The 12,492-nt window shown below is 48.1% G+C and overlaps 1 protein-coding gene across 1 annotated transcript in view; it reads left to right on the forward strand.

Moving 5' to 3' along the window:
- Positions 1-12,492, forward strand: part of DGCR8 (DGCR8 microprocessor complex subunit) — a 64,241-nt gene that overhangs the window by 9,671 nt on the left and 42,078 nt on the right. Inside the window, exon 5 of the mRNA XM_073675769.1 lies at positions 3,499-3,760. Within this exon, the coding sequence (XP_073531870.1) occupies positions 3,499-3,760 (262 nt within the window). The remainder of the gene's footprint in view (positions 1-3,498; positions 3,761-12,492) is intronic.

The following is a 12,492-nucleotide window of genomic DNA, read 5'->3' on the forward strand; positions in this document are numbered from 1 at the left end:
AACCGTAGCCGCTATGTCGCAACGAAAATAGACTGTCCAACCGAATTGCTCCAGAGTCTGTAGAAAAATTTGCAGGCTCTCTAGATTCTGAGCAAAGGATGGCGCTTTGACAAGAAAATCGTCCAGATAGGGGGAAACAATTATCCCAATGGTCCGTAACATCGCCATAACCAGGGCCAGGATCTTTGAGTTTGACATTCCTAGCCTAGAGTATTCACAAACACACAGAGAGCCAAAATAAAAAACTTGGACTAAGTCGAGGGCCAACCAGTATACAGAATAATGGGCCCCACATAGTTCTCTATACAGAATAATGGGCCCCACATAGTCGTCCATACAGAGTAATGGACCCTGCATAGTGGTGGCATGTCTGTTGTCGCGGTCCAAATTTAATCACCCTGCGGGCTAGATTTGGCCCACAGGCCAGAGTTTCACATGTGTGCTATAGGCGCTGTGGCCGGTCTGAATGGGAGATCTCTGAACTGAAAGTGACCTTGATTGCATGGGAAAAATTGCCACATGCAGATAAGCATCTGCAATATCTCCCAAAGAAAGAAATTCCTCGGCGTCCATGGATGCGATCGCTGACCGGAGCGACTCCATCTTGAAACGTCAAAACAGAACCCATATGTTCAGACACCTTAAATCTAAAATTGGCCTCACCTAGCCGTCTTTTTTGGCAATGACAAATAAGTTTGAATAAAACCCCCTAAAGCACTCTGAAATGGTAACACCTACAAGCACTCCTGCCTGAAGGAGAGAAGCTATCGCTTGGTTGAAACTGACTCTGGGAGACCTGGGGGGGTGAGCGCAAAAGAAACAATCCTGAAATACAGTGGTGAACTCTATTCTGTAACCCATATAGATGACCTTCCTGACCCAAAGCTCGCTGATTGCCCTATGTCATGCATCCTGAAAAAGGAGGAGGCAGCAACCTACCCGTGAAGAATCCCCAAGTTTGGGTCGCCTGTTAAGCATTGGCCTTTCTGTTGCCTCTGGACCCGGAGGGCCTAGCCACTGATCCAGAAGGATGACCAGCGGGTGTCTGAGACAGCTGTCCTGGGCTTCTGGGAGACCTTGGGCCTGCCGACCTGATTCGTCCAGTCCTGGAAACTGACGAAAGGGATGGGCCTGTAAGGCCCCAATGCCTCCGAAATGGGTGGCTGGCCCTGGTCTGAAGAAGCAGGTTGCTTCTACTGCTTGTAGCTTCCAAAATTATCTTATCTAGCCTGGTTCCAAACAGGGTTATGGAGTCGGTAAGCCAAACCACCGACTCTGACTCCTCAATTTCCCTGACTTTTAACTCCCGACTCCACAGCACTGCCTCACTACTGAATATGTACATAAAGTGCAGCACAGATTCATCTCAACTAAAAGCCGAGATCCTTAGATCAGGAAAAGAACAGACATTTATAGGACATTTCATAACTTTCCAAAATTCTTATGAAAACATTTACAGCACATCCTGCAAAAAAGGCTGGGCAAAGGGCAAAATATGTTGCTTCAAAAGCGGACTTTGCCACAGATTCTATGCATCTATCCGTGGGGTCCTTAAGTGCTGCAACCTCTGCAAGAGGTAGAGTGGTCACCTTAGGTAAGCAAGATACTGCAGTGTCTAACACCGGGGGAGTAGAGCAAAAGGCCACCAGCTCTACTGGAAAGAGAATAGAACACCTCCATACGACTACGCTTTTGAAAGCATTTGTCTGGGTGTTCCCATGCTCGCTGTAATACCTCTGTAAATTCCTCATGGTTGGAAAAGGTTCTAGGCATGTACTTGCCACTCCTATAAAAAATACAATTTTGGTAATGGGAGGGAATGGCGCAGCGGTCACTACCTGAGAGGCGTCAACGACCGACACCAAACTGTGCACCATCTCCCTTGACCTTCCCACCAGTTATGGATCTAGAATTCTCTGAGAAGGGGAAACGGAATCTGTGCGCCTCTTTGTGAAGGTGACCAGGATGAGGAGGTAACCAGAGGCCTTCCATTTTGGTGTGGGATGGCTGAAGGATCTGATTCATTTGCAGTGGAGATCAGAGCTTCTGGGGTGGTTGCAGTCACCAGCAATTGGACACCCTGGTTAGTTCAGCTACAGACAGAGCTAAATCACGAGGACAAGGGGCCATATTTTCTTCAGACATCATAGAGGTCCCCTGAGCCGCTATAAGCAAGGAAGCAGGAGGGGTACAGGCGGCACAATAGGCCACAGTTACAAAAGCATAGAAACTGATGAGTGCAGACTACGCTAATGGGCATGCATGGTCCTCTCTTGACTGACTTTGAGAGTGATAGAGAAAGGGCAGAAATAAAATGGACTCCACTAAACCATGACAGAAAGCTGCTAGAGTGCCTAGTATCAGCCCTCAGTAGCCAACAGACCTACCCAGGCCACGTTTCAGTAATCTGTTCCCCCGGTCAGCTTGCTATCTGCCGAGGTGCTTCTGTGTCCCACACCACTTAATAGTGCTGCACTATAGCCAGGAAGAGGAAGGGGCGGAGGCAGATGGGCAGGAGCCTGGTGTTCTGAGACATCGCCACTGATTGGCCGGGACAAACAGCTGCCGATTGGCTGGAAACTTTTCACCCAGTGATTGGCTGGGAACATTCTGCCAGCCGATTGGCCGAGCGCTCCTATGACTAAACACGCTTGCGGCCTGCATGCTGATGCTAGACCCGCACCAACAGCATCTGGCCTGCTACCACATGACCTGCATAGAGAGCGAGTGAGACACGCCCGCAAATACACAGGTAGCCACGTGGCCAGGTCCCACTTCAGCTCACCGACTTGTTTAACCTCGACCAGATAAGGCCAAGTGGAGCTCAGATGGGTAAGCATAACAGCCTGCTTTAGCACCTGCAAACTGAACAATTAAAGCCTGTACTCTTCGTCGCTACATGGGTGAAACAGAGTCCACAAATACACTGTTACCATGAGACACCCATCTGAAACACAAAACGGTTAGCACCTAACCTGAGACAGACCTTGCCTCCAACTGACGCTACAAAAAACTGAGAGAGCCTGACTCCAGCAGGCGAGGTATAGTCTGCTTGGGAGGAGCCAATTTTATTTATATGCAATAATGGTGTCAGCCTCCAGGTGGCAGCAGACTATCCAATGTTCTTTGTCCTCCAATGAGATGAACAAGAAATAATGACAAATATAACAAACTAGATTAATGTTTGCATATAATGGAAACCAAATAATACAGTATTAAGAAAGATGACTCTAAAGGTAATAAAAGTGAAGGCGCTGAAAAAAAATATACCATGTTGTATAGATCCATGTGGGTGTTAGATCCCACGGATTTAGCCATTTTCCTTAGCTTTATTTTGTTCACTTTCAGTAGCCAACTGTAAATCCATCAATGTCGCTTATTGTACCACTTGTTAGATGTTTGGTAAGATGGCAAGCTTGTGAAACCATTTGTCAAATAATATCAGCGTTATTTTACTATATAGTGTTTCAACTACCTGAAATCTATTTGATCTTTTAGAAACATGATCCTCCTATCAGTAGTATTCCTTGCTTGCATTACAAGAAAATGAAGGATAATGAAGAGAAGGAACAGAACAATGACACTGCTGGTCTTCCGTCAGAATCTCCAAGTGAGAAAATCTTGGAGAACAATGCAGATGAGCCGGACTCAACTGCTGGTAACTTGGCATCAGATGATAAAGAGATACCAGTGGAAGTGACACAGGGAGCTCTTGGTCAAGTTAAGGCTAAAGTGGAAGTTTGCAAAGATGAATCCATTGGTAAGTAAAGCTAGTTAGTTGCACCCAATAAACTTAATTGTGGCATTGCTTTATACTGAGTAAACAGTAGCCTATACACCCAGCCAAATCAGATCTCCTACTTTGCACTGACGAGGAGCAATACAATACCCCGAAACACTGTGTCTGCAAATTGGGATTCTGATTTGGCTTTTATCCTAAGTCATATTGCAAGACTCGTTAAAGGGTCGATAATGACTTATAGGATCGCTGCTTCCAACAGGTGGCACTATAGAGTTCTAGTCCTTTTCCTCTCTGCAATTTGGATATCACAATAAAGAATTTTTCCTTATTCGCAACTGGATGCCATGTTTGACTATTTTTTTATGCTCATTGGATTCATATCCTACCACAAAATGACCTTAAGGAACGACTATATACAGTTGTGCTCAAAAGTTTACATACCCCGGCAGAATTTTTCCTTTCTTGGCCTTGTTTCAGAGAATATGAATGATAACAAAAAAACTTTCTCCACTCATGGTTATTGGTTGGGTGAAACCATTTATTGTCAAACTACTGTGTTTTCTCTTTTTAAATTTTAATGACAACCAACCAAAAACATCCAAATGACCCTGATCAAAAGTCCACATACCCCAGTTCTATTCAATTCAATGACAGAATGACTATTCAATGACAGCTTGAAGTCTTTTGTGGTAGTTGTGGATGAGGTTCTTTATTTTCTCAGATGGTAAAGCTGCCAATTCTTCTTGGCAAAAATCCTCCAGTTCCTGTAAATTCCTGGGCTGTTTAGCATGAACTGCGCGCTTGAGATCTCCCCAGAGTGGCTCAATGATATTAAGGTCAGGAGACTGAGATGGCCACTCCAGAACCTTCACTTTGTTCTGCTGTAGCCAATGACAGGTCGACTTGGCCTTGTGTTTTGGATCGTTGTCATGTTGGAACGTCCAAGTACGTCCCATGCACAGCTTCCGGGCTGATGAGTGCAAATTTGCCTCCAGTATTTTGCTGATAACGTGCTGCATTCATCTTTCCTTCAACTTTTACCAAGTTTCCTGCGCCTTTATAGCTCACACATCCCCAAAACATCAGCGATCCACCTCCGTGCTTTACTGTAAGAATGGTGTTCCTTTCATCATAGGCCTTGTTGACCTCTCTCCAAATGTAACGTTTATGGTTGCGGCCAAAAAGTTAAATTTTGGTCTCATCACTCCAAATTACCTTGTTCCAGAAGTTTTGAGGCTTGTCTCTGTGCTTTTTGGCATATTGTTGGCGAGATACTTTGTGGCATTTGCGCAGTAATGGCTTTCTTCTGGCGACTTGACCATGCAGCCCCTTTTTTCTTCAAGTGCCTCCTTATTGTGCATCTTGAAACAGCCACACTGCTAGTTTTCAAAGAGTCCTGAATTTCAGCTGATGTTATTTGTGGGTTTTTCTTTGCATCCTGAACAATTTTCCTGGCAGTTGTGGCCGAAATTTTTGTTGGTCTACCTGACCGTGGTTTTTGTTTTTTACAGAGCCCCAGATTTTCCATTTGTTAATCACAGATTGAACGCTGCTAACTGCCATTATCAATTCCTTAAGATATTTTTTTTGTATCCCTTTCCTGTGTTATACAGTTCAACTACCTTTTCCCGTAGATCCGTTGAGAATTCTTTTGCTCTCCCCATGACTCACAATCCAGAAATGTCAGTGGCTGGATGAAAGATGCAAGAGTCTGTCTGGATCCCAGAAACTCACTCAGCTTTTATGCACACACACTTACAAGCAAACAGGTCACAGGTGAGGATGTTACCTTTAGTAGCCATTCAAACCCATTTGTGTCAAATTCTGTGCATGTTATCAGGCCAAAATCACCAGGGTATGTGAACTTTTGATCGGGGTCATTTGGATGTTTTTGGTTGTCATTAAGATTTAAAAAGAGAAAACACAGTTTGACAATAAATGGCTTCACCCAAGTAATAACAAAAAAACCTTTCTCCACTCATGGTTATCATTTATACTCTCTGAAACAAGGCCAAGAAAGGAAAAATTCTGCTGGGGTATGTAAACTTTTGAGCACAACTGTATTTATGTCGGGCTTTGTTCACATTTCATTTTATGCATCTATCTGGTATATTTTAGGAGCATTTCCCTGACTCATAACATTGATGTATACAACTCACAGAGTGACAAACTTTGCATACTGCAGAAATGGATGGAGCACAGTTGATAGAGATGTGCTGCTGAGAATGCAGATTCTTCAGACAGAATAACAAGAAGGTTTTTGTTACGTACTCATTTCAGGACCGGTCCATTTTCCAAGACAAAAACCAGACTAAAAGGTCTTTTGGTGTCTTTCGTCTGTTTTTTTTCTTGGAAAAAGGGACTGGTCAGGTCCTGAAATGTGTAGGCAACAAAAACCTTGTTATTCCTTTTGAAGAATCTTCTTTCCCAGCAGCGCACTGTGATCAAATGTGCTCCATCTGTTTCTGCAGCATACCCTGGAGGATTACGTCCCCATGACACGGAGCAGCAGCAGCTTGATATCTTCACAGGAGTTGTGCCTTATCACAACATCTCTAGGTAGGACAATCAGATGTTTCTCGGTTGTCTCCCATTACGGTATCGCCCAATCTGTGCACTTTTTGATCCACTCCAGCACCCCCTCAAACTTTGGATACTGGGATAAAAATGTTTGTTGTTTACGGTGTTCCTCTTTAATGAAAAGGACTGGCCAGTTTGCGCATCAGAGCCTCGCTCCAGCATATCACTGCTCGACTAGCTGTACCCTGACCTACTGTATCCTCACCCATCCCTTGTAGATTGTTTGTGTGCCCTCGCGGGCAGGGTCCTCTCTCCTCTTGTACCAATGGTGAATGCCTAAAGGACACTCCTGGCTTTTGCTGGGTGTGGTGGTTATGGATACATTCAGTGTGTGCACAGGGAAATTTAAAGTGTAAACAGATTTTTAACCCCTTAATGACTAAGTCAAATTTTTCAAATTTGACATGTCACTTTTTTATGGCAAAAACTGAAATGTTTCAACATATATCTTAGTGATTTTGAGACTTTTTTTTCATGACACCTTTTGTACTTTTATGTTAAAGATAAATTTAGGTGGATAACTTTTTTTGCATTTGTTTATAAAAATATCAGAAATTTGACAAGTTTAAAAAAAATAGCAATTTCTTTATCGCTTCATTGGGGGACACAGGACTATGGGTGTATGCTGCTGTCGCTAGGAGGTTGACACTAGGCAAAAAAAGAAAATAGCTCCTCCTCTGCAGTATACACCCGCCTACAGGCATTAAGCTTATCAGTTTTAGCTTAGTGTCTGTAGGAGGTAGACCTGGATCCTATCAGATCCAACCTTGTGGTGTTTTATTAATCTTTCTACTTACTTTTTCAGATACAGCTCTTCAGGGTTAACGGGGAACACTGCATCCCCTGTTACCCCCTTTGCACAAGCGACCGAGAGAGCAGTGTGCATTCTCCACATTGCCCACTCTCGGACCCGCTGGGGAGGACCTATCCCCTGTCACTTCCCGGTGTCTCAGGGTGATTCCCAGTGGCCAGTCCTTGCCTGTTCCCCACCCCAGCCCCCTCTTCGGAGCGGCCTGGGAGGGAGACGTGGTCTCTGCTGGTGACCTTCCCCCAGATTCTGGTGTCTACACCATCTCCTGCACTGTCCAGGACCAGACAGTGTGGGAAGGAGGAAGAGCCAGGATCCCCCCCTTATCCACGGAGGACCTCCTGGGACCATTCTCAAAGGGAAGAAGAGGAGGTGTCGGGACCTTTTATTAAAAAAAAAAAAAAAAAAAAAAAGTACAATCCCTCCCCCTCCTGCCGCATGAGCAGGCCCCTCAGAGCACTGACATGGCTTCGCTGACAAGCGTATATTCCTCCACCCCCATTCCAACCCCGCAAAGGGGGCTGTAATTTTCTCAGCGCTTCCTGCCACACGCCAGCTGCTGCCTCCACTTCACCATCACCTCTCTCCTTCACATCAGCGGCGAGCGCTTATAATACACAGCGCTTACTTACAGTGCTACCTGAGCCACGCCCCTCTCCTCTTTCTTCGTGTCCCCCGCAGCATGGCGTCCTCTGCAGCCCCCCTCCTTCTGGCCCACTATGCACTGCAAAACTGGCGTCTGGGGGGGGGGGGGGCGTTCCTCTTACAGGTGCCCTCCCTCCAACAATCGGCCTATTAAGGGCGAGGATCATGGTGATGCATTCGTCATGCCCACTAGCCCTTCCGTGGACCTATCAGGGGCGGGTCCTTTAGCTCCCCTCCTTCCTTCTGCATATCAGAGCCTCGGCGCCCCTTGTCACTCAGGGCAGTGCACTCTGCTTCGGCTCCGCCCTTCTATGCCGTTATGCTCCTGCTCTGGCGGAATCACTCTGTCTAGCATCGCTGTTTCTGAGAACAGCTCGCCACGGCCTCAGCTCCAGATCTTGGACGGGGGACACAGGACGGGTTTCTCAGGACTGCGACTACACCCAGGACCGGGTAAGCTCTGCCCCGCCCGACACACACCTTTCCTACCCTCAGGCTCCCACCTCTACAGTATCCCTGTCGGGCACATATGCCCAGACCCAGGGAGCTCTCTGCCCGTCCCTCCCACACAGTCACATACTACGCCTGTGCACTTTGCAGAACTAAGTGGCCCGCTGGTCGGACAATGGCTTTCTGCTCGTCCTGCAAACCTCCCACCATGCTGGCACCCCAAGAATCCCCCGCCGCCCAGGAGGAAGGAACTCCCTCTCCTCTGGATTTGGCTGTTGCTATGTCCCAATCTGTCTGTGACCTCACCGAAGTATACCAATCTCTGGTTCAGGTTCTAGAACGCTTACCTATGTTATCCACGGCCACCAGTGCTCCGAACGTTCCCCCGGATGATTCGCTGGCACCCCTGCTCCCTCCTCACAAGGGCAGACTGAGCGTACGTTCTCAGAAACTGACTCGCGCAAGCTCCTCGTCCAGCTCTCCTGTACCATCGACATCCTCCAAGATACTCCCTGCATCCCACACCACCTCCCCAGAGGTCGCCCTGGGATCTGACTCTGCGTCAGATTCTGGATCCGACACGGACCAATATTCCAAAATCCAGGACGTGGTTGACAGCATTATTTCGGCCGTCAACCAGACTCTGCACGTCAAGTAGGACGAGGGCCCTTCTCAGGACCACTCCGTCTCTTTCAAGAAAATTAAACGCCTAGCACGCACCTTTTCTAACCATACAGAATTTGACAGTGTCTTTCAAAAACAGTGGGAGCATCCAGAAAAGCATTTCTCAGGAAAGAAACGGCTAGACATGCTATATCCGTTTAACCATGACCTTGTCGCCAAATGGTCAGAGTCCCCACTGTGGATCCTCCTGTCTCTCATCTCTCGGCCAAGACTGTTCTGTTTCTCCCAGATGGCTCCTCCCTCAAGGACACTACGGATAGACAGGTGGAGGCTTTGGTTAAGTCAGCCTTCAAGGCTGCTGGCGCTTCCCTTTCTCCTTCCTTTGCATCAACTTTGGTATCAAAATCAGTGTCTGCATGGGCCAAGCAGCTTAGGCAGGGCATCTTAACCCTCAGCTGGTGAGGTGGGGTTTGCCACACCCCAGGGAATTTTTGTTCGGCTGCCATTCATTGAAAAATGCTGGTATGAGGATACGTGTCTCACTAGCTTCCATCCATTTGTGAGTGTCAAAAATTTGTTATACTCATGTGTAATCAATCGCCAATAAGAAAACGATTAAAACTAACATTATCTTTGCATTTTCTGTAAAAATAAGAGATTTCTAAACACTGGGGGTATAGGAAACCCCACATCACCAGTTGCGTGACAAAAAACGCACCTCTCCAGTTCAGGATTAACGGCGAATTCCCCGGACGATCTGGCTGATCTAGCGGATCAGATTGCCCATGCTGGGAAATATCTACTCACGGCATCCCTCGACGCCGCTGCCTGCTCAGCCCGCGTCTCTAGCAATATTATTGCGATACGTAGAATTCTTTGGCTGGAGGCTTGAAACGCCGAACCGGGTTTCAAAAAATCTCTTAACAAATCTTCCTTTTCAGGGCTCCAGACTGTTTGGGTCTAAGTTAGACCAAATCATTTCGCATGCCACAGGGGGCAAGAGCACCTCCCTTCCCCAGCCCAGGACCAAACGTCCCTTTCCTAGGAGACGTTCCCTTCAGTTCCGGTCCTTTCGTCATTTCACCCAACTGGGCTCCTCTCAACAGGACCATACCCCAATGCAAAGGGCCAGACGTAAGCCATCCTTTAGGCCCACCCCCAACTTGCACGCAAAGGGTCGCTCTACCAAGCCCTCGGGATCCAGATCACGATCCAACAGATTTTCCTCAGCATGATGGGTCACTCCCACCTGGGACTTCTCCCAGGGTGGGCGGCCGTCTACTTGCTTGGGTCAAGGAGATTGTGACCTCCGGCTACAAAATCGAATTCAGCACCATGCCAGGAACACGATTTCTCAGATCCCGCCCCGCGCAACCACCATCTCTGCTTCCCGGCTTCCTTCAGGCCATTGCCTCCTTTCGGCGCTCAGGAGTCATAGTACCCGTCCCCTTTCAGGAAAGGTTTTCCAGTTTTTACTCCAATCTTTTCGTTATTCCAAAAAAGGACAGCTCACTGCGTCCGATCCTGGACCTCAAGCAGCTAAACTGACGATTACGCATCTGTCACTTCAGAATGGAGTCCCTCAGGCCCGTAATCACCTCTATGGAAGCCGAGGAATATCTATGTTCAATGGACATTCAGGACGCGTATCTCCACATCCCTATCTGTGCATCACATCAGAAGTTCCTTCGATTTTTGCCTTCCAGAACGCACATTACCAGTTCACTTCCCTCCCCTTCGGGTTTTCACGAAGGTAACGGCGACCGTCATGGCCATTCTAAGAGCCAGAGGGATTGTAATTATCCCCTACCTCGACGACCTGTTGATCAAAGGCCCCCACGTTCAAGGACTGTCTCCACAGCCTCCAGATCACCTTGAACACACTCTGTTAGGCTGGCTGATCAACACAGACAAATCCTCCTTGGTCCCATCTCAACGTGTGACCTTTCTGGGAATTCAGTTTGCCCGGGTCCTTCTTCCAAGAGAAAAGATAAACTCTCTCCGTCTGGGGATCCACCTTCTCTCCAACCCAAGTCCACACTCGCTTCGCCTATGCATGAGCGTCCTGGGGAAGATGGTGGCTGCTATGGAAGCAGTACCGTTTGCCCAATTCCATACCCGGCCTCTTCAACTAGCCCTTCTGTCAGCATGGGACAAGAACCCATAGTCTCTGGATCTACGTATCAGGTTACCTCTTCAAGTGAGAAGGTCATTGACATGGTGAACTCGCCTCTCTTCCTTCAGACCCGGGAGATCATTCCTACCGCTTCGCTGGCAAATGGTCACGACCGATGCCAGCCTCATCGGTTGGGGGGCAGTCTTTCTTCACCACGCGGTATAGGACCGGTGGACTCCCCACAAGGTCTCCCTACCGATCAATATCTTGGAGATAAGGGCAATTTACCTGCCGTTACGTCACTGGCAGGATCTTCTAGCAGGGTTCCCAGTCCGCGTACTATCGGACAACGCCAAGGGCCGTGGCGTACTTAAACCATCAAGGAGGAACGCGCAGCAAGTCCATCTTGAAAGAAGTGGCAAGAGTGCTAGTTTGGGCTGAAAAGACAGTTCCGGCAATTTCAGCAGTCCACATTCCGGGGGTCGACAAATGGGTGGCCGACTTCCTCAGCCGGCAGGGCCTAGCTTCAGGAGAGCGGTCTCTCCATCCCAAGGTGTTTCAGCAGGTTTGCTTGCGGTGGGGCACGCTGGACGTCGACCTCATGGCGTCTCGGTTAAACCACAAAGTGCCATCCTTTGTAGCCCTGTCTAGCGATCGCTCATGATGCGGTAGTCATACCATGGTCTCAGTTCCAGCTGCCCTATCTCTTTTCCCCTCTACCATTGATCCCTCGAGTCATCAAGAAGATCAAGACAGAGGGAGTACCGGTAATCCTAATAGCTCCAGACAGGCCCAGACGGGTCTGATACGCGGAGCTAGTAAACCTGCTCGTCGACTCCCCCTGGAGACTACCAGACCGTCCAGATCTTCTCTCTCAGGGTCCTATCCTTCATCAGAGTTCTAGATCTCTGAATTTAATGGCATGGCCGTTGAGGCCGCAGTGTTGAGGAAGGCGGGTTTCACTGACCATGTCATTCAGACCTTAATTAGCGCCAGAAAACCCGCAACCTCGCACATATATCACAGAACCTGGAGAGCCTTCTTTCATCCCTGTGAGGGAGATCAGCTAGCTCCCATGTCTTTTTCGTTACCGGTCATCCTGGCCTTTCTTCAGTCTGACCTAGAGGCGGGTCTCTCCTCGAGCACCCTCAAACGTCAAGTGTCGGCCTTGTCCATCCTCTTCCAACGTAACTTAGCTGTCCGTCCTCAGGTCAAGACATTTCTACAGGGGGTGGCGCACCTGGCGCCGACTTATCGCCCCCCCGGTGGATCCATGGGACCTTACTATGGTCCTAACCGTCCTCCAACAGTCTCCATTCGAACCCATTCAGGACATCTCAGCCTCTATTCTCTCCTGGAAGGTGGCTTTTCTGGTGGCTGTTACCTCGATTAGGAGGGTTGCGGAGCACACAGCCCTCACATGTCGGTCGCCCTTTCTGGTCTTTCATCAAGACACAGTAGTGCTCAGGCCGGGCCCTTCCTTTTTGCCGAAGGTAGTTTCCTCCTTCCACATCAATGAGGACATTG

Source organism: Phyllobates terribilis, unplaced genomic scaffold (genome assembly GCF_046119375.1).
Source record: "Phyllobates terribilis strain yellow unplaced genomic scaffold, ASM4611937v1 Scaffold_1__5_contigs__length_1240528914, whole genome shotgun sequence".
NCBI lineage: Eukaryota > Metazoa > Chordata > Amphibia > Anura > Dendrobatidae > Phyllobates > Phyllobates terribilis.